Raw genomic sequence first — 18,458 nt, 5'->3', positions numbered from 1 at the left:
AAGTCTCTGGGTTTTATAGTTTTTGGTCCCTTATAATTGACGAATGCACATACATACATATTTTTACAGGGGTAAGGAATGCTATGCTATGCCATTTCCGTTTTGCAGTTTTGCTTCAGATCTAATAGGTCATGGATTAAATAATAGACGTTTAAAGTCGAGTTTAAAGTTCTCAAAGCTGCGGAAGAATAATACAATGAGTTTCGAAAATACTATAAATACTGTTGTGAGTAACACAAAAACGCCAAGTTGGACATTATGTTGCTTGTATATCCGAAAAGACTTACGATGTCCATATGAAAAAGAGTGTCACCACAAAGCGTATAAAGTACCTACTAGGAGTGGATCTGAAAAACTGTGTAGACAATGAAGTACATATGCCTCTTGACGTGAACTTGTAACAATGTTTTGGAATCTACGAACCTTAATTAATAGGAAAAAAGTATTTTCCCGGTCAATTTTGGGGTAGTCGATTTTCGGTGAAAATGCAAAGGCAAAGTCTTCCTTATAAATTGAACGAAAGAATGATTTGTCAAAAATCGATTTTCTTAGTAGTCCAGTCAAATTACGGTTTGGGCTGGATGTTGTCACTTCACTCAACGAAACCAAGCAGGGGCGGATTTAGGCAGGGGCTTGACGCGGGGGCCCCATGCCGACCACACGGTAATCCGACGTTCCGTGCAATCCGAGGTCCAAAAGGAAAACAAGATACGAAGCATCGTATACGTTTTCAGTAAGGGACTTTTTTGATACTTAGCTCGCATTCGGAAACGCAATTTTTATTGCGACTCATATTCAAAAGCACTGATCCTTGAACTCGTGGGAGTTGATTGGGGAAGGTTTGCCCTCTGTTTCTTTTGATTCTCGAGTTAGACGAGGAACAGACGGACGGACAAAACCATCACATAAAGGAAATTTCTTTCAAAAAATTCGTTTAAAACAGAGAAAAAACTCTATTATTCTATTTCATGGAATGACCGTGCAGGCAATATTGTACGCTACCCACCCCAAGGTACGAGTAATTGGAGCGTGTATCAGACGAGGTTCTACATTTAAATGTTCAACATTTTCCCCAACCAACATTCGTTATCTCATTTGTTGAACTTGAAAATTTGCTTGCATTATTACTTAATGCTAATAAACACCACTGACGTTTTATTATTTAATAAACTTGGGCGCCATATTTTTTTGTATTTAATTTATTTTTTTATTCTCTTTTTTCTTTTTGTTTTTTTTCTATTTTATTGTTTTCTTTTGTTTTGTTTCTATCTTATAATTTTTATTTTATTTGATTTATTATTTGTTTGTCTTTATAATTTATAAATAAAAATATAATTGTTGCAATTAGTACCACTGGAAACTTGTTTTGTAATAAAAATGGGTAAAAAAATCAAGGGTTTTTCGCCTGCCGCTGTGTACAGATCGAGGTTCACTGTTTCTGTGTAATCTGTGCTGTATTTCAATATTTTTCATTGTATTTATACTTAGTGCGTTTGCCTTAGACCTGTAATTTTAATAATAATTTTCTGAAGAAATTATAAAATTGAAATGCAGATGTTTTTCGATAACCCGAAATTCATTAAGTAAGGGGTCCCCTACAAATATTAGCCCAGGGCCCCCTGAGGCCTCGGTACGCCCCTGACCAAGCGTATCCGATGTAAAAAAATCCGCTGAATCCGAAAATCATAGTCCCCCTGGCCGGAAACGGCCGGAACATATTGTTATTAACAAAAACACGAAGAAAATGTCGTGTTTTTTCGCATTTGACTTCGAATATCTCGTTAACTACTGCTCTGAGGGAAAGAATGAATAGAAATGAACTTGTTTAGAATAAAATTTTCTATAAGATACAGTTGCTGCGGAACGCTCATTTTCAACTCTTATTGCTTTTTATGACAAAATGCAGAAAATTAATCTCTAAAATTAACAGTTTGTTATTAGCAAGTAAAATTCATCCGATCTTTTGGAAAATCCGTATTCAGTAACTTCTTTTGATAACAAAACTATATGACAAACCCGATCACCGTAGGTTTCATAGTAATTGATTAATTAAATAAACAAGCAAAAAAACGGATGCTTTCTCTTTTAAACTGGGGGCTACAAGAGCGTTCCCAATTTTTTTCTGCATAGTTTCACCCTTTGTAGTTTAACCTTTTGTATCATGTGACATGATAGAAAAGGTCGCGCACAAGTTGCTTGCGATGGTTTCCTAAACCATATCAAGACCATGCCCATCCAAATTTCAAAAACTTGGGAGTTGGGACAAAGTTCACCAACCCTATGAATTTCCCCTAGGCTAGTAAACGATCTTATGACACAAAAGAAATCATATGTCTTCCAATTAATAAGAGGGTTGTCTCGAAAATAATATTACGGTCGCGATTGACTTAGTTTAAACTTGATTTAGCAAATGGCAGTCACTTGCATTTAATAAATCCAATTTAAAGCCTCCAACATGAAAGAAAAATTGAAGAAACTCGGTCCAAAACCAATTCGTGTGTTCCACAATCAATAAATTAAATTGCCAAAATATGATTACTCTTAAAAGTTTGCAATTAAACCAACGTGAAATTTATTAATTACACTCCGCTTACGTTTAGCCGTCTGCCAACATGCTTGTAAAGAATAATCAATTGGAAAAAGTAATACAACGTCCCCATTCAACGGTCGAAATGAAAGCACCAATGACAATTCGCCCCATATGATTCCACCTTGAACCGACAATTACAGTCAACAGAAGTTTATTGTACTTGCAAAAATAAAACTGTTACACCCGAACCTCTCAACATGGGTTCCAAATGCCCCTCTCTACCTCAACCACCTACCATGCAACTCGTCAGAGTTAAAAAAAATGTGCCAAATTCTTGACCGAATAGCTTCCTTGTTCAATCAAAAAATAGCGCTTTTAGAAGAGTGCCTTCAAAGAATGATAAGTGTAGGGATCTCACGAAAGTTTATTATTTTCCGATGTAGAATAAGAATATTCAATACAGTCATACAAAGTATAGATAGGTTTGTATTTGAAAAAATTAAGTTGCCTACACTTGAATGTTAAGAGACAGTTATGTGAAATGTGCATAGCATCATTAAATGGGCCTCTCAATATGAAGAAGATTTCATATCATTTTTGATATCCCTGCTAGTTTCCGCAATAATCGACAGCCTGTATATAAATTAATTAAGTATCATTGATTGAAATATAAGATTACCGGAACTGGTAGTCTAATAAAAAAAGGAATGTTCCCATACGCCCTCGACTACACTCCAATTTGTCTCGTGTATGAAGTTAAACACCCATAAATCTTCCTGAAATTGATATATATTCTATGCAAAAAATGCTTTCTTGAAAACTATCGTAAACGTAAAGGTAGTAGTTTACCATTTCAAATCTAATTAGATCGCGATAATCGATAATTTTTTATGATACGTTCTTTCTTAAATACTCATTGTTCCTGTGTTACAACTTCTAGCGTTTTTTCTTACTTTAGTTTGTGTTTATTGCTAATAATTCATTATTTTATTGTTTACAGTCAAGCAACGTTGCTACCGGTTAATACTCGTTTTTGAATGGGTAATAACTCCAAAACGTAGTTCGTTAATAAGTGGGTTAGGTACTATTTGAAAACAACAGTTGTATGACTTCACGGTGCATTTTGACAGTTTTATATCCTTTATGCTTAATGTATACTGCCAAAATTTTATCGATATCAAAATAACGGTTTTTCCGAAAAAATATTTTTGGTTTTTAACTTTGCCATTTTTTTTTCAACCTAGCATAATTTTTGTCGGTTGTACATAGAAGGTCTTTCGAATAATAACTTAAAAATAGTCTTAGATTGCTATTTGAAAATATGTTTTTTTCAAAAATCCTGCCCATTATTTTTCGTTTCCGTATGTCTAATATATGAAAAAATCCGTCAATCCGTTATCTCGGAAAGTTGTCAACGTACGTACGTTCACGCACTGGTTTGCGTTGGGCCGACAGAAGTCGCACTAGAACACCAAATAACGCCCCATAAAGGTCCTAATCGAGAGATATTGTCACAATCAGTGAAATCATTGGGAGACAGTTACCGCATGCAGTTCAAATATGTTTCCTGCTTTTCACACGGGGTGTAACAACAGAAAAGAATAGTATATTAAAGCATAAGTTGCAGAAGGCGCTATATATTCTAGCACGAGTTCAAGTTTCGAACATGAGCCGCGTAGTGGCGAAGGTTCGAATGAACGAGTGCTAGAAAGGCCTTCTGCAACATATGCTTTATACTATTTTCTCTGTTGAGCATTTTAATTGTATTAAAAAATTAACAATTCTGACATTTTCTGTAATAAATATTTCAATAAAGAAATTAAGTTGGCAACACCAACAATTTTTCAATAAAGAAATTAAGTTGGCTACGCTACATTTTGAAAAAATTCAATTTAACAAGCGCGTCAAATACGAATTTGTGCAGTATATTTTAGTTTTTTCAATAAAAAGTGAATAATGTGCGAAGAAATTCTTCCTTCCACTCCTCCAGAGCTTCGACAGTTAGCAGAAGAGACTGTTCATAATTTGCTACCAGGCAATAATTCCACAATTATTCTAAAAGTTTATAATAATTGTACATTTAGTGACAAAGATTAGTTTTGTAATTTTGTTAGGTTATAAAACCTCATTTATATTAAATGTGGATTTCTCTAAGTACCTACACTGAATTTTCAATACCTAATGATTTCAATTACCCGTATCGTTAATAACTGTAACATAATGTTATAACAATAAGTGAAATTAGTCCACATTTTACTAAACCGTTGAGATAAGTATTAACGTCTAAATCATCCAGGCAGAACTTTGAATTGAACATTCGCGTATATGATTAGCCTGGATGATAGACGAGCATGCCAACCACTGAATACCAAATGTTCTTAAAAATCTGTCAGTTGTGGAAAATAGTTACCAAAAATAGTGTTGGAATGAAACTCATTCCAGCACTATTTTTGATATCGGAATACTGTCATTATAAACGCAAAACAGAGAAAAAATCTTCCGAAAGTATTAAATATGAAACAAACTAGGAAATTGACATCGGTACTGAATTTCTAAAAAAATCTGTACACCAAACCAGCTACTGTTAGAAATCCTAATACTAAATCAAAGCTTTGTCTGTAAAGTTTGTAACCCTTAAGTTTTCAGAAAAGGAACGTTTCGTTCCTCAAGTTCTTTTTAATTGATTCTTTTCCTTTGGACGTTCAAGTTATTTATTTACTTGACCAAAGTCCCAGGTGTGGACGCCGATTTCAACAGTAAAACACCTACTTAAATGTGTGCTTACCTATCTCACTCACGGAAATGTTGTTTATAAACCTTGCACTACGGGACAGCTAACAAAAGGTCTCAAAGTAGCACTTTAAATTAGCTGCTTAACTCGAGCGCGATCATTAGTCAGCCAACGATTGGAAACTAGTTTTCTTGCCTTTGACCGAATCCAAAATTTTGGCTGTTTGTAAAAAAAGGTGTTTTCCACACGTGTATAATACACCATTGTTTAAAATGTTGAAGGTAAACGGACAATATATTATTACGACTACAGGTCCAAGGTAACGGCAATTATAGGAATTTATTCTCGTTATGAAGTTAAACAGATGGACTTCAAGTTGCCAAATTATTCTCGTTAGTTAAACCAAACTATATGTATGTAGTGATTCGAACTGCCGAAAAATGTATGCACTTTATGGTAAGATCAGTCGATGACATGGCTTACATTTTAGGTTACGAAATATGAGCATCAGGCAGTCACTACCACAAATTGTTGCTGTAATGGTAAAAAATTGGTTAATGATATCACTGGGGATGAGCATAGGATATACAACGATATTAATAGGTGGAGTTTTCGACGGGTCTACGAATCACTTTGGCAGTATAAGTGCCAATCAAGTATCATGGTTGGGTAATTTTGTTCAGTTATGTATCAGATGCATAATGATACCAATTAAATAGGATCCACATCGACGCTGTCTATCTTCATCGGAAGTTTACTGTCAGGGATTGTAACGCAACGTCTTGGACGTAAACGATCCATGCAACTGGTGACCATTCCGTTTCTAGCTGCCTGGCTTTTATTTTATTTTTCCAATGCGTTCTGGCAATTATATCTGGGTTTGGGCATAACGGGACTGTTCGGTGGTCTCGTGGAAGCGTCCGTACGTACGACCTTTTGCACTGGTTAACTTAAAGAAGATTTGTTTTAGTTCTGCGCTTATGTTTCTGAAATTACGGAGCCGCAGCTCAGAGGGACCCTAACGGCAACCGGTTCAATGTCGATATTTATAGGACTGGTCATCCAATTCTTGCTTGGGACAAACTATAATTGGCGTAAATGCGCTTTAATCAGTTGCGCATTCCCAACGGTAACATTTGCGCTGTTCTGTTTCGTGCCCGAGAGCCCGTACTGGCTGATAATGAATGGTAAAGCCGAAGAAGCAAAGAAAAGTTTAGCTTGGCTTAGAGGATGGAAAGCGCCAACGGATGTTGCTGCAGAGATAGACGAGATTGCGAACCGGCATGAATCCGGAAAGTGTTTTGATTGGAATGATGTGAGGCGGTATTTGAAGCGAAGCTTTACTTTACCTTTACTGTTGATTGCGTTTATGTTTCTATTGCACACCTGTACGGGATTGGCGACCTTGGAAACCTACTCCGTAAGCATTATGGCGACAATGGACGTGCCCATCAACGCCTACTATGCTACCCTAATTTTGGGAGTATCTTCACTAAGCGGATCATCCCTCTGTATAATTTTAGTGCACCGCCTTGGAAAACGAGTACTACTATTCATTTCGCTGGGAGGTTTATGTGTTTGCAATTTGCTAATAGCGGCATATACAAACGTTGCCAATATCAAAGGCATTATACTGGAAGTTCAGAATTCCTCTGTGAGGGACTTAGGTGCGGACAAATATGGCTGGATACCATTCACCCTATTGATTATGCTCAGCATTGCGGATCACGTAGGGAACTCAACACTGGCATGGGTTGTTATGGCGGAGGTGTTTTCTCATGAAACCCGTCTGCTAGGGTGCGGCTTAGGCAGTTCTATTTCTTATTTATTAAGATTTTTCTCGAATTATCTGTTTTTGAAACTGATTGCCTTCATGACATTAGGAGGTGTTTACTATCTATATGGTAGTATTAGCCTGTTGGGGATTATAGTGCTTTTCTTTGTCTTACCTGAGACTGAAGGAAAAACATTAGAAGAAGTTTCTGATCATTTTCAAGGAATTTCCAAGCTGGACAATAAGGTCCGAAGGAAGAAAAAAGTAGCGAATTGTAGTGTAACTCCAGTAATCTAGTAGGTACATCTGTAGTAATGCTATAAATAAAAATTTATCAATTTTTAACGAGCGATTTTGAATTTTCTGTCCGTCCATCCGTCTCTCTGTATACATGATAACTCGCGAACGGTTTCGTATTTTCCAATTCTGTTTTCAGTATTATATTTATCATCAAACAAGGAACAACGGTTTAAATTTTCAGCTAGTTTGCTATATTTCTCAAGTTTACTTACTTACACATCGAGGCCAAATGATTTTTCTTTCTCCTGAAGAAGTAGATTTAGCCGTATAATGTCTCAAATTCAGTTCATGCCATTTTGGCTCCAGCCGGTTCAGTTTCCAAGGCGCACGGTTTCAGTTAATAAATTGTTTCCTATTTACATTTTACTCTGAGAAAATAACTTCAGAGGAGAATTTTGTAGCGGTAGATTATAACACGTGGCAGAGAGTGATAATTGATCAACGTATATTTTACACGCCCTTGAGTCTCTGTGTACTGATAAAATTGTTTATTGGTGAAAAATTAAATTCAGAGCATAAAACAGCCGAAAGTCTCAATCAATAGATTGTTTTTTTAATCATTGATTAACCTTAACCATAATTTGTGAAACCGGGGATAAGGCTCCAAAAGTTATGGATAATGAAAAACCTTTAGACACTTTTAAAAGCCCTGAAAACGATCAAAACAAATTTTAAAAGTTCTAAATAGTTATTTATGCAATGAGTGTATAAATGAGGCGTTTTATTGGTGAGTGAGATGTTTAGTCCACGAGCGCGTCTCTCCGTTTTGTGACTTCGCTCCCTCAGGGCTCGAGCAATGTAGCCAAGCGTCTTTGAAGCAGTGGTTGGACTGATGAACACCTTCCTTCCTTATCTAGCATTACGTCGAAATTATGATGAAATATTTTCTTATTTACGCGTTCTAAGATTTATGATACCCACTAAGTACAACAAATCCAATTAACTCTCTTAAACAATTTGTATATTTAAAATAAAAGAAACTAAGTGATAGTTTAAGAAATTTTCCAATTTTGTGTCTTTTTGAACGAAATTCCCCCAACTCGTATCAAACAAATTGAAACATTTAACACGCAGGATGACACAACTGCTGTATCCAATGCGTAAACCGAAAATTACGTTGACAACACGAAAATTGTTCATAACAGGGTGGCTCGCTCTCATCTTCGACATTACTTCAACATAGAGAAACGACACCCTGTAATTTACACAACAGTACACTTTTGTGAAGACGATTTAGCCTCGGATTTAACCACCTACTTGCCATTTGCATTAACCTGGTGTTCTTGTGGACGCCATCTGCTTGTAAAGTTGTAGACTGGATATTCTTAATATATTAACGTGTTTCAATCCGATTTGTTTTTATTATACAGGGTGTATATAGAAAAATAACGAATTTTCTATTAGCACCTGACAGTTACGCATTATATATACGTTGCATTTGCTTTCCTTACAATTAAAGTTGAATTTTTCTATCAATGCGAATATAAATAGATGTATTCGGTATCAATCAGTCAGTAATTCTCTTCTGGGTTCTTAAGGAAAAGGCTAAAGGGATAAACAATAAATTAATAATCATAATTAAGTATGGAGATGTTCATATTTTTTTAAGGTATACCTTTGCTGGAATATTAGTAAACGGGGTTTGAAGGGAACCCAGCCGTATCTCACGACCTTACGCCTATTGTATAGCATATTAAGGGTAGAAAGTCGAAGAATTTGTCGAATCCTACACTGACTCTGGAACAACTCCGCCCAAACCATTTGCTGGAATCGATGCAACCAAGGGCTACATAGTGTAAAACCAAAAGGGGGCCGGAAATACATGATTAAAAAAAAGAAATAAAAATTATGAACAAGAGTAGAGATTTGCAGCTGCATTTTAATACAAAAGTTACAATCATTTTCAAATGCCAGATAAAACCGCATCCGCATCCAAAGGACCTTCAAGCCATATTACCATTTCCGTCCTTAAAACGCAGGATCATGGATCGAACTTATCTACTCGTACATCAATTTTCATGTTCCTCCAGAAATATCTTCTACTTGAGAGTAGACAGCTGTTCATGCCTATCTTGCGTGGCCCCCTTATTTGATAATATGCCAAATTGTCGCTGATAACCCGCTGCCAAGGTGGCATATCTGATTCATTCACTGGTGTTGGGTTCCTAAAATGGAGGTAAGACCATGTGACGTTCTCTTCCGCCATACCCATATTGAACAAAGTTGTACCACAAACTTGTCATTGTTTCGGTCATTTCATCGTCGAATGACGTAGGATTGTAGCCCGGAAAAGCACATTTCGAGACAGCAAATAAAACAATTCATCTGTATGGCTTGCCCCTAAAACGGCGACTTATATTTTTACGACACTAGGAGTGCTCGTACCAGAAATAAAGCTGGGATCATTATACAGAGATGCGTAACTTTTCGACCCCATGTAGTCAAAGTAGTAGAAGTATATGGGCTGCTTTCTGTGTGCTAAATGGTTTTGCACCAAGCAGTCGGCTCCTGATAGGAACCACCCATCTGTGTACAACTGAGAAAAATATCAGAAATGCTGCATACCAAGGACTAAACTACTGACTGATCTCAGGTCTAGTTCTAACGCCAATCGTTTGGTTTCCAAAGTAGAACTTGCGCAGCCTATTTGCCAAATTTAGCAGGATCCCAAGTCTTAAACATAGTATGGTATAATCGTGTACAAGCCCGAATGCAAAAGTTACCGAAAATGTTAGCTGTTGTTTGACAATATTATACAAGTCTTTGTCTTGAAGACACTTTAGCTCGTACTCGTACCTGATGAACAGTTCAATTTTTGACCAAACCGCTGGGCATACATAATGGATTCGTTTCGTGATATGACAGCGATTTGGGGTATTGCAAACCCACTCTGAATGATAGCACTGGTTATAAGACCTGAAAGACCGTTAAACCTGATTTCAACGTTAATACTACCTTTTGCCATAGGCGAAAGCGTCAGTAAGTGAACACTATGTGCCCCAGCTGAATTTCCACAAATCGTAACTTTCTGAGGATCTCCGCCGAATCTCGCTATGTTGTCTTTAACCCATCGCAAGGCTAACACTTGATCTTTTAGGCCGTTATTTGCGGGTATACTGGCATCTCCAGTAGATAGAAATCCTAGAGCCCCTAAAAACAAATGCGTCTTTCCTTTTCAAGATCTTATACTACCTAATCTGTAGTGGATAGTGACTAAAACAAGATCTTTGTCCAAAAGCAACTCAGGTTCCAACCAATCATACCTAGCACTACCAACTGAGAATGCTCCCCCATGTATGTAGAAGAGGACAGGGTAACTTAAGTTATTCCATTTATCTTCCGGTAGTTTACCTGGGGACAAATCGCGTGGGGTTGCGTAGCGTTTAAGGTACCACTCCACTGCTCCAATGGAACTGAAGTCTACAATTTAAGGTTACAATTAGCTGCGTGTAGGTACCCAACTCGACACGTGTAATGTTATAATTTAACCTTTAACTAAGCGTCAACATGTCTTGCTGATTGTTTTGAATTGTGCTCAACATATTGATTAAGCAATAAAACGTTGGAATTGTTAATTAACAAACCACACAGGTCTGATTTGTAATACACCTTTTAAAAAAAATGTGCAGTTAGGTATATGGTATTTGAACTTGACCTTTAATCGAAGTTCTCCAATGGGTGGTTTGGTTCCACTAAAGCCACTCACAGTTATTCCTTTTCTTGTTGTAAAATATCTTCCTAAAAGGTCACCTTGTTTTAAGGACACAAACGGGCCAGTCTCACTGCTACAAAATCTTGCAAAATACCCGATTACGAACAGTGTGCCTATGTTCGCCATTGTTTGCAAATTACCGTATAGTTATTTGTACGCACGCAAGAACTTTAGTATGACACAAGTTTGCTGTAATTATTATATAAGGAGATCATTTGTGCGTCTAAATGATAATGATAAGGTTTTAAAATTCAATAACGACATTGATATCCCCTCTTCTGCAATGTATGAAGGACCAGTGCTATTGAAATTGTTAACTCAATGGATACAAATTCAGAGTGCGTGGTTGCCCAACACAAATTCGTAATATTCAAAACCCTGGGAAACACATGATAATATAATTGTGTTGGCAGGTACAGTATCCACAGTCGTCGTAAATCGTTGTCACCTGACAAGATATTTAAGAAACAACAAATTAAGATAGTTGCGACTCGATCAATTATAGATATCCCTTCTGTGCTAAAATTCGTCTTTGTCTCCAAGGGGAAAACATTCAAAAATGAGAGATAACTTTAATTGAAAAACTGTTACTTCTCTCTTTCCATCAATGGGTGGTACAGAGGAGCCTGTAAAACAACTTAGATTGTTTCGAATAGTAAGACACTATTTTTTTTTAATGATGAAAGGCAAAAACCTCGCCAATTACGTTTTGAAAATAAATTTGAGGCAGAATGCAAAAATTGGGTTAAACAAAGATCTAACGCCGAATTAATGAAAGACATGGGTGGTCATCTTTAACAAAAAAATATTGGTTGAATCTTTCTGTTTCGGGTTGCATAAGATACAGTGAAATTAAGTTGTATCGCGCACTTGAAAATATCCATAATAACCAATTAACCACTCCCCACTCCTGGATTTCATGGGCGCTTTTGGAATTTTATAATACGTTACACACAAGAACATGATCTAAGCCTTACCAATTCGTACTCAAAAAACCTTGCAAGTGACCCTTCCTGATTGATAAACTAAGTAGGTAAAACCACCTTACAATTTTGTTAGAATCAAAATTTAAATTTAATTACGTGACTTATTTATTTACAATTAAGTACTAATAAATGTATAACAGTCTTGAAAGGAATTGATTAATAACAATAAAGTATTATTTATCACTCACATACACACAATTTAGAACAGTGCGATCTATTTACTACTTCAGTGTGGAAATTTGAAATGTCTTGAAACTTGCTTATATAGCCAAATCGAGTGTCATATTTCCCCTGCAAAAATTACGTCACATCTCCCTGTTCGCCGATGATCTCGGGATATACGGGAAGTTGCTTATTTTGATGCCAGAAACAATTTAATATAATCGTCATAACAGCGTAATTTTTCTCACGTCTTCCGGTTTTCCAGGCTATAATCCTTCACAAATAGTCATTTTTCAATCCATCTAGGGCAATTCCATTTTATATCCTTTACGTGTTTTACTACTTTTGAAAACTCAAATCTAAAAAAATTAATCAGTGGCCTCTCTTGTTTAAACTAATTTGTACTTAATATCGAACCTACCACTCAATTGGAGGTTTTCTTTAAGTAATCCTGAATGGAATAATTTTTATATAAGGAATTGATTTTTTTATACCTAACAATTCCAAATATGAGTTTCTAAAACGGTATAATATACAAAACCTCTTTCATCTTCATTAAGAAAGTACAAAACGAATATTTACTTACTAAAACAAATACGATTTACAATGATTTTCCGTAAGGATTCGGAACCCCAATTGTACAAAATAGAATTTACAATAAGTACCTTATAGAAAATCGTCCTCTAACGGTGATGGTGTGGATACAAGTTCAAGTTGGGGACAGCCTCCCTCAGCGAAAACGAATTAGGTAAGTCGACGGATTTAATACATTGGGAATTAATGGAATGGCGGCTAACAGTTTCTTCCTTGAATGCTTGAACGTAGTTGCTTTTGCTATGTATATCCTTGTATTTTAAAAGTTGCGAGAAAACCACAATTTCATTGATTAATTGGTTTGACCACCAATGGGAAACAATATAATAATTATATTATCGCTTCACTATACATTCATGGGCAGTGTAAAGCTTTCATGGAAATGAATTAAAATCTACCAGAAAACTATCCCCCCCCCTCCAACCGTACCTTTCAGTACGTGGCTAATTCACGCCTACTAAATGGCGGATCATCTACCAATGTCGAATCATTCATTTGCTACTTAAATGGCGCCCTTGTAATAAAATTAGGGTTGGTAGAGCAGATCATCTTCCACACACTTCCCAAATCTGATGATTATGCCGTTTCCATGCTACCAAGCTTCAGAGTTTGCAATGTAATTCAATTATACCAATTCGGTCTTCAGAAAGCAACAAACACCCTATAGAAAACAAATACGCAGAAATGGATACACGTCCGTTCCTTCATCTGTTCACAAAACCGCTATTTATCTGGGAAATAATTTAGAACCACTAAATTTTTTTACAACCTGAAAATATAGATGATGCTCAATGCTTAAAGAATTATTAACGTTTTTAGTTTTTTCATTTCATTTTTCCAAAACAATGTACAATTGTATTACAACGTCAAGACTAACAAACATTTAATGGAAATGATTACTATACGTACAGATTGCAAATCTGTGGGCCATTCTAGTAAATTTTCTTGCGACATCTCTGTAATAATGGCTATACTACACTTTGTAGTTCCTATAATGCAGAAGTTTCCATTTTTTTGTTTTACATTAATTTTGAAAAGTTAAGTAAAATATAAAAAATAATGCAAATGAAAACTATAGAAGCCTTTAAAGTTGTGTTTCGAAAAATAATTTCATTGTCGTTCCGCACTAAATGTCAATGGGTTTAGTATTGTATTATCCACCTTAAGACACTTCTCTATTGACACACCTCAAATTTCCAATAAAAAAGCACAATGTGCGATTAGTCGATTATATTCTCATTCGTAAAGGACGTCTGCATTCTTAAATTTAGGTGACATGGGTGATATTCTACTCTTGCGCCACCTATCTGCATAAAACGTAGCAGTGCTGGCCTTAAGGTCCTCAGACAAAATAAGATGGCGTCGATTCGTAGCAGCATTTTAATACAAAAGCAACAACTAATTTTCGAATGACAACTTAAACAACATCGGCATCCAAAGAACCTCCAAGCAGGATCATACATCGAACTTATCAACATTAATTCCCATGTTCCTCCAGAAATATCTTCTACTTGACAGCAAATAACTGCGCATACTTAATTTGCGCGGCCCTTTTATGTGGTAATATTCTAAATTATTGCTGACAACCCTCTGCCAATGCCTCATCTCTGATTCATATGCTGGTGTTGGGTTCCTAAAATGGAAATAAGACCATGGGACGTTCTCATTCACCATACCCATATCGAACAAAGTTAAACCATAAACTAGTCATAGTTTCGGTCATTTCATCATCAGATGGCGTTGGCTTATAGCGCGGAAAAGCCACATTTCGAGACATCAGATACAACAATTCATCTGTATGGCTTGGGCCTAAACCGGTGCCTTATATTTTGAAAGCGATGAGAAGTACGTACCACAGATAAAACTGGTATCACTATACAGAGATCCGTAACTTTCAGAGCCCATGTAGTCAAAGTAATAGAGGTATATCGGCTGCTTTCTGTGCGCTAAATGGTTCTGGATCAAGTAGTCAACTCCTGATAGGAACCACCCATCGGTGTACAACTGATAAAAATATCAGATAATATGATGCAAACCAAGCACTAAAATATACTGACATCAGTAATCTCGGGTCTAGTCTTGAGGCCAATTGTTTGGTTTCCAAAGTAGAATTTGCGCAGACTATCTGCTAAAGCTAAAGATTCAAGATTGAAATCGTGAAAGGCGAGTGTTTGGAATGTCTCTTCCATTTTGTCTAATTCCTCCGTAGATAATGCTGGAAAGTTAAATTTAGGTATATTTTAAGATTTTCCAACATTAACCTGCCGAAACTATCATTCCCTCGTTCGACACCATTCCTACCATAATCGGTATATCTAATATGTTCGTGGATTGCATCAGTTTAAAGGGATTTCGGCAGAGAAACGCATCGGCACAGTTTTTTTCTATCGTTGGCAGAAATGGACCCGTCGTTGGATCCCATGTCTTAAAAACCGTGTGGTATAATCTTCTACAAGTGTCAGAATGCAAAAGTTACCGAAAATGTTAGCTGCTGTTTGACAATATCGTACAAGTCTCTGTCTTGAAGGCACTTCAGCAAATCCTCACTAGTACCCGATGCGCAGTTTAACTTATCACCAAACTGCTGGGCATACCTTATCGATTCGTTTCGGGGTATTGCAGATGCTTGGGGAATTGCAGCCCCACTCTGGATGATAGCACTGTTTATAAGACCTAAAGACCGTTAAATCTGATTTCAACGTTGATACTGTTGATGTACCTTTTGTCATAGGCGAAAGCGTCAGGTAGTGAACACTACCTGCTCCAGCTGAATTTCCACAAATCGTAACTTTTTGAGGATCTCCGCCGAACCTAGCTATGCTATCCTTAACCCATCGCAACGCCAACACTTGATCTTTTAGGCCGTTATTTGCGGGTATGCTGCCATCTCCAGTAGATAGAAATCCTAGCGCTCCTAAAGGCAAATGGGTCTTCTCTTTTCAATAACTTTGTACCTACCTAATCTGTAGTTGACAGTGACTAACACGAGATCTTTATCCAAAAGCAACTCAGGTCCCAACCAATCATACCTAGCACTACCAACTGAGAGTGATCCTCCGTGAATGTAGAAGAGGACAGGGTAACTCAAGTTATTCCATTTATCTTTTGGTACCTACCCGTATTTACGCGGTGTAATCATTACTTCATTGAAATAGTGTTACCTGTGGAGTGTAAACGTTGAGAAAGAGACAATCTTCGCTTCCGGCAATTGGATTTTCATTTCCTTTATCGTAGTAGTTAAACTGGGGACACACGGCGTGGGGTTGCGTTGCGTTTAAGGTACCACTCCACTGGTTCAATGGAACTGAAGGCTACAATTTAAGGTTACAATCAGCTGCTTGGAATTTCCACGGATTGTTTTGAACTGTACTCAACATAGGAATTAAGGAAGTAATGTAAGAAAAAATATGAAATTGGATGGCATTTGAAATTAACCTTGAATCGAAGTTCTCCAATAGGTGGTTCGGCGTAAGGTATTCCACTAAAGCCACTCACTATTCTTCCTTTTCTGGTTGTAAAATATCTTCCTACAAGATTGCCTTGTTTTAAGGACACAAACGGGCCAGCCTCACAGCTACAGAAACTTGCAAAGCATCCGATTATGAACAGTGTGCCTAGGTTCGCCATTGTGTGGACATTGCCGTATAGTTATTTGTACATCCGCAATATAAGTATGACACCGACACTTTTTGTGTACATATTTACATAAAGATGTAATTAACGTGTATAAATGATAATGATAAGGTTTTAAAGTTAAGTATAAAGTTCAATAACGACACGAATATCCCCTCTTCTTCAGTCTAGGTAGGATCAGGTAACTAGACTATATTAAAATTGTTAATAATAATTATCATTTATTAAGCTCATGAGATCATAAAAGTATCACATGAGGCAAGTGAAATTAAATTGTAAAATACGTGTAACTGAATAAAGAGAGCAAAGATATCAAAATACATTGAGAAACTTACAGTCAATTTAGACTGCTTTTACACGGGGATACTGTCTGCGACATACTGTATCTGAGATACAGGCTGTCGTCAAGATTCATGTCAAATACACTTCGCAGCCTTCAGTGCAGTGAAAAAGTATCCTCGTGAGAGTTCCATATGAACCAATAGCTTATCAGTCCCCCAAAGTTGTAAAATCGCCGGGCTACTGGAACTAGCGAGCGACCGAAGTCAGAAGTATGCGTGTTTGAATGGCTTCATAAGACGTAATGTACATTGTACAAGTGTATCCGAGATACCAGTCTACGGGCAACTCGAATCCCGTGTAAAAGCAGTCTTAATTTTCCTTAGTCTTGATTTATGTTAAAGAATTCAGCTTTGTTGTAAAACACCTTTGATGTTAGATACGACTTAACTTTTTTCTTAAATAAGGGAAAGGTTTCTGTCGATTATAGACAGTAAGAACCTTAGTGAGGTGACTTTGTTTTTAGAATGTTCCATGACGACATTTTAAGGTTGATCTTCCGTGCGGTTATAAGCTTCCTCACTAACCACGAGGACGGAGCGTATACACATGGATACGCGTACGATCTCGCGGTCATCATAACTGGAAGTACCCTTTCTTGCAGAATAAAGACACGTTTAACACTTGCGCAGATCATTAAATACCTCTATCGAGAATTTTTATAGAGAAAAAACTTGGACGTCTCATTCAAGCCAATCTCCTCACGAAGATTCAGCCTGTTATTAACCATACTGAAAAAACAGACGGTGGCTGATGGACTATAAAGCTAAAACAAAAATAGGCACTTAGGGCCAGATATCAAATACCACGTTTTGCGTTTATTTAAATAAGTTAAATTTAAAAGAAAATTCTAATTACCGTAAATCCTTAATATCGGTCAACTGCGATACTCTTTAAACAGGACACTATACAAGTACCAGTTGATATTTCTTCTAAAGTTCAGTTCTTTCCTTTTAATTTGTTCTTGATTTCAACGACACTGACTTTGATATAATTTTAGACGTAATAGTGGCTTTGCTGGTGCTAGAAGACTACACTTTAGCAGATAATTTGAAGACCTTATAGAAAGGATTCACATAAGCGCTCGAAAGACATACACTTGGACTACTTATTCGTAGATCTCTTTAAACACTATCTAAACGTTCTTCTACAACAAACTACGAACAAGACTGACTGTCTTTTCGATTACAGCATACTGCCAAACGCCAAAGATGCGCCCAGCAAACAAAAGCTTGACAAGAAGTCACGTTTCCTGTCCGCTTCGTCTTTATTAACCCACTACTGCTCCCCTTCCTTTGTATCAAATTTAATGCGCGTCTTAGAATAAACACAACACTTGTGTTTACCCTGGCGAAAAAACGTCTGATTATCTTGAAACTAGTCCAAACTCTTATCGCACTGACCGGAGAAAAACTTTTACAATAACTGCACGCAATTAAAACTAGATGTCCCCTACATTTATCACATAGCTGTACAATTACAAATGAATATAACAGAGCGATCATTTAGAGAAAACTTCTAATTCAAATTATAGGATCAAATGTGTGTTAAATCTAAAATTAGAGACCACATTAACTTTAAAAATTGAGATTCACTTTATACCCATCATTATTATAGGTGCTGATCCCATACAGTCTTTATCGTCTCTTATGTAAATCGAACTATTACCCTTTTTTTCATATTTTTCTTGATACAAT

At 36.6% G+C, this 18,458-nt stretch overlaps 4 protein-coding genes across 8 annotated transcripts in view; 1 reads left to right on the top strand and 3 right to left on the bottom strand.

Moving 5' to 3' along the window:
- Positions 1-5,414, bottom strand: part of LOC116170448 (facilitated trehalose transporter Tret1-like) — a 44,438-nt gene extending 39,024 nt beyond the window's left edge. Inside the window, exon 1 of the mRNA XM_031486864.1 lies at positions 5,316-5,414. The gene's annotated coding sequence lies outside the window, so the exon portion shown is untranslated. The remainder of the gene's footprint in view (positions 1-5,315) is intronic.
- On the top strand, positions 5,415-7,345 carry LOC116170449 (facilitated trehalose transporter Tret1-like). 2 transcript variants are annotated; one of them, XM_031486867.1, is made up of 5 exons: positions 5,415-5,542; positions 5,597-5,703; positions 5,752-5,930; positions 5,981-6,183; positions 6,232-7,345. In XM_031486867.1, coding segments are annotated over exons 2-5 (1,485 nt in total). In that variant the 5' UTR covers positions 5,415-5,542; positions 5,597-5,701; the 3' UTR covers positions 7,333-7,345. The 2 variants fall into 2 exon arrangements, with proteins under 2 accessions (XP_031342727.1, XP_031342728.1); XM_031486868.1 differs by lacking the exon at positions 5,415-5,542 and having other exon boundaries at positions 5,551-5,703; positions 5,752-5,925.
- Positions 7,346-9,302: 1,957 nt separating this feature from the next.
- Positions 9,303-11,239, bottom strand: LOC116172329 (bile salt-activated lipase-like). Of its 4 annotated transcripts, none has more exons than XR_004145635.1 (6): positions 10,991-11,239; positions 10,528-10,755; positions 10,059-10,485; positions 9,721-10,008; positions 9,544-9,675; positions 9,303-9,500 (listed from the first exon to the last, which is right to left on the bottom strand). XR_004145635.1 is itself a non-coding variant. In XM_031489522.1 (4 exons), the coding sequence occupies exons 2-4, from the start codon at positions 10,627-10,629 to the stop codon at positions 10,115-10,117; spliced, it is 423 nt and encodes a 140-aa protein (XP_031345382.1). In that variant the 5' UTR covers positions 10,630-10,755; positions 10,991-11,239; the 3' UTR covers positions 10,041-10,114. The 4 variants fall into 4 exon arrangements, 1 of the variants encoding a protein (XP_031345382.1); XR_004145636.1 differs by having other exon boundaries at positions 9,303-9,675; positions 10,059-10,251; positions 10,291-10,485; XR_004145634.1 differs by having other exon boundaries at positions 9,303-9,675.
- A 2,867-nt stretch (positions 11,240-14,106) lies between these two features.
- LOC116172071 (esterase FE4-like) lies at positions 14,107-16,530 on the bottom strand. The gene is made up of 10 exons (XM_031489184.1): positions 16,225-16,530; positions 15,951-16,100; positions 15,748-15,901; positions 15,509-15,703; positions 15,266-15,462; positions 15,051-15,213; positions 14,847-15,004; positions 14,643-14,793; positions 14,466-14,598; positions 14,107-14,422 (listed from the first exon to the last, which is right to left on the bottom strand). The coding sequence occupies exons 1-10, from the start codon at positions 16,414-16,416 to the stop codon at positions 14,245-14,247; spliced, it is 1,671 nt and encodes a 556-aa protein (XP_031345044.1). The 5' UTR covers positions 16,417-16,530; the 3' UTR covers positions 14,107-14,244.
- Between the last annotated feature and the right edge of the window lie 1,928 nt (positions 16,531-18,458).

This window comes from Photinus pyralis, unplaced genomic scaffold (genome assembly GCF_008802855.1).
Source record: "Photinus pyralis isolate 1611_PpyrPB1 unplaced genomic scaffold, Ppyr1.3 Ppyr1.4_LG5, whole genome shotgun sequence".
Lineage (NCBI taxonomy): Eukaryota > Metazoa > Arthropoda > Insecta > Coleoptera > Lampyridae > Photinus > Photinus pyralis.
Note: the sequence above shows the minus strand (reverse complement) of the source record. Positions and strands in the feature narration are given on the sequence as shown.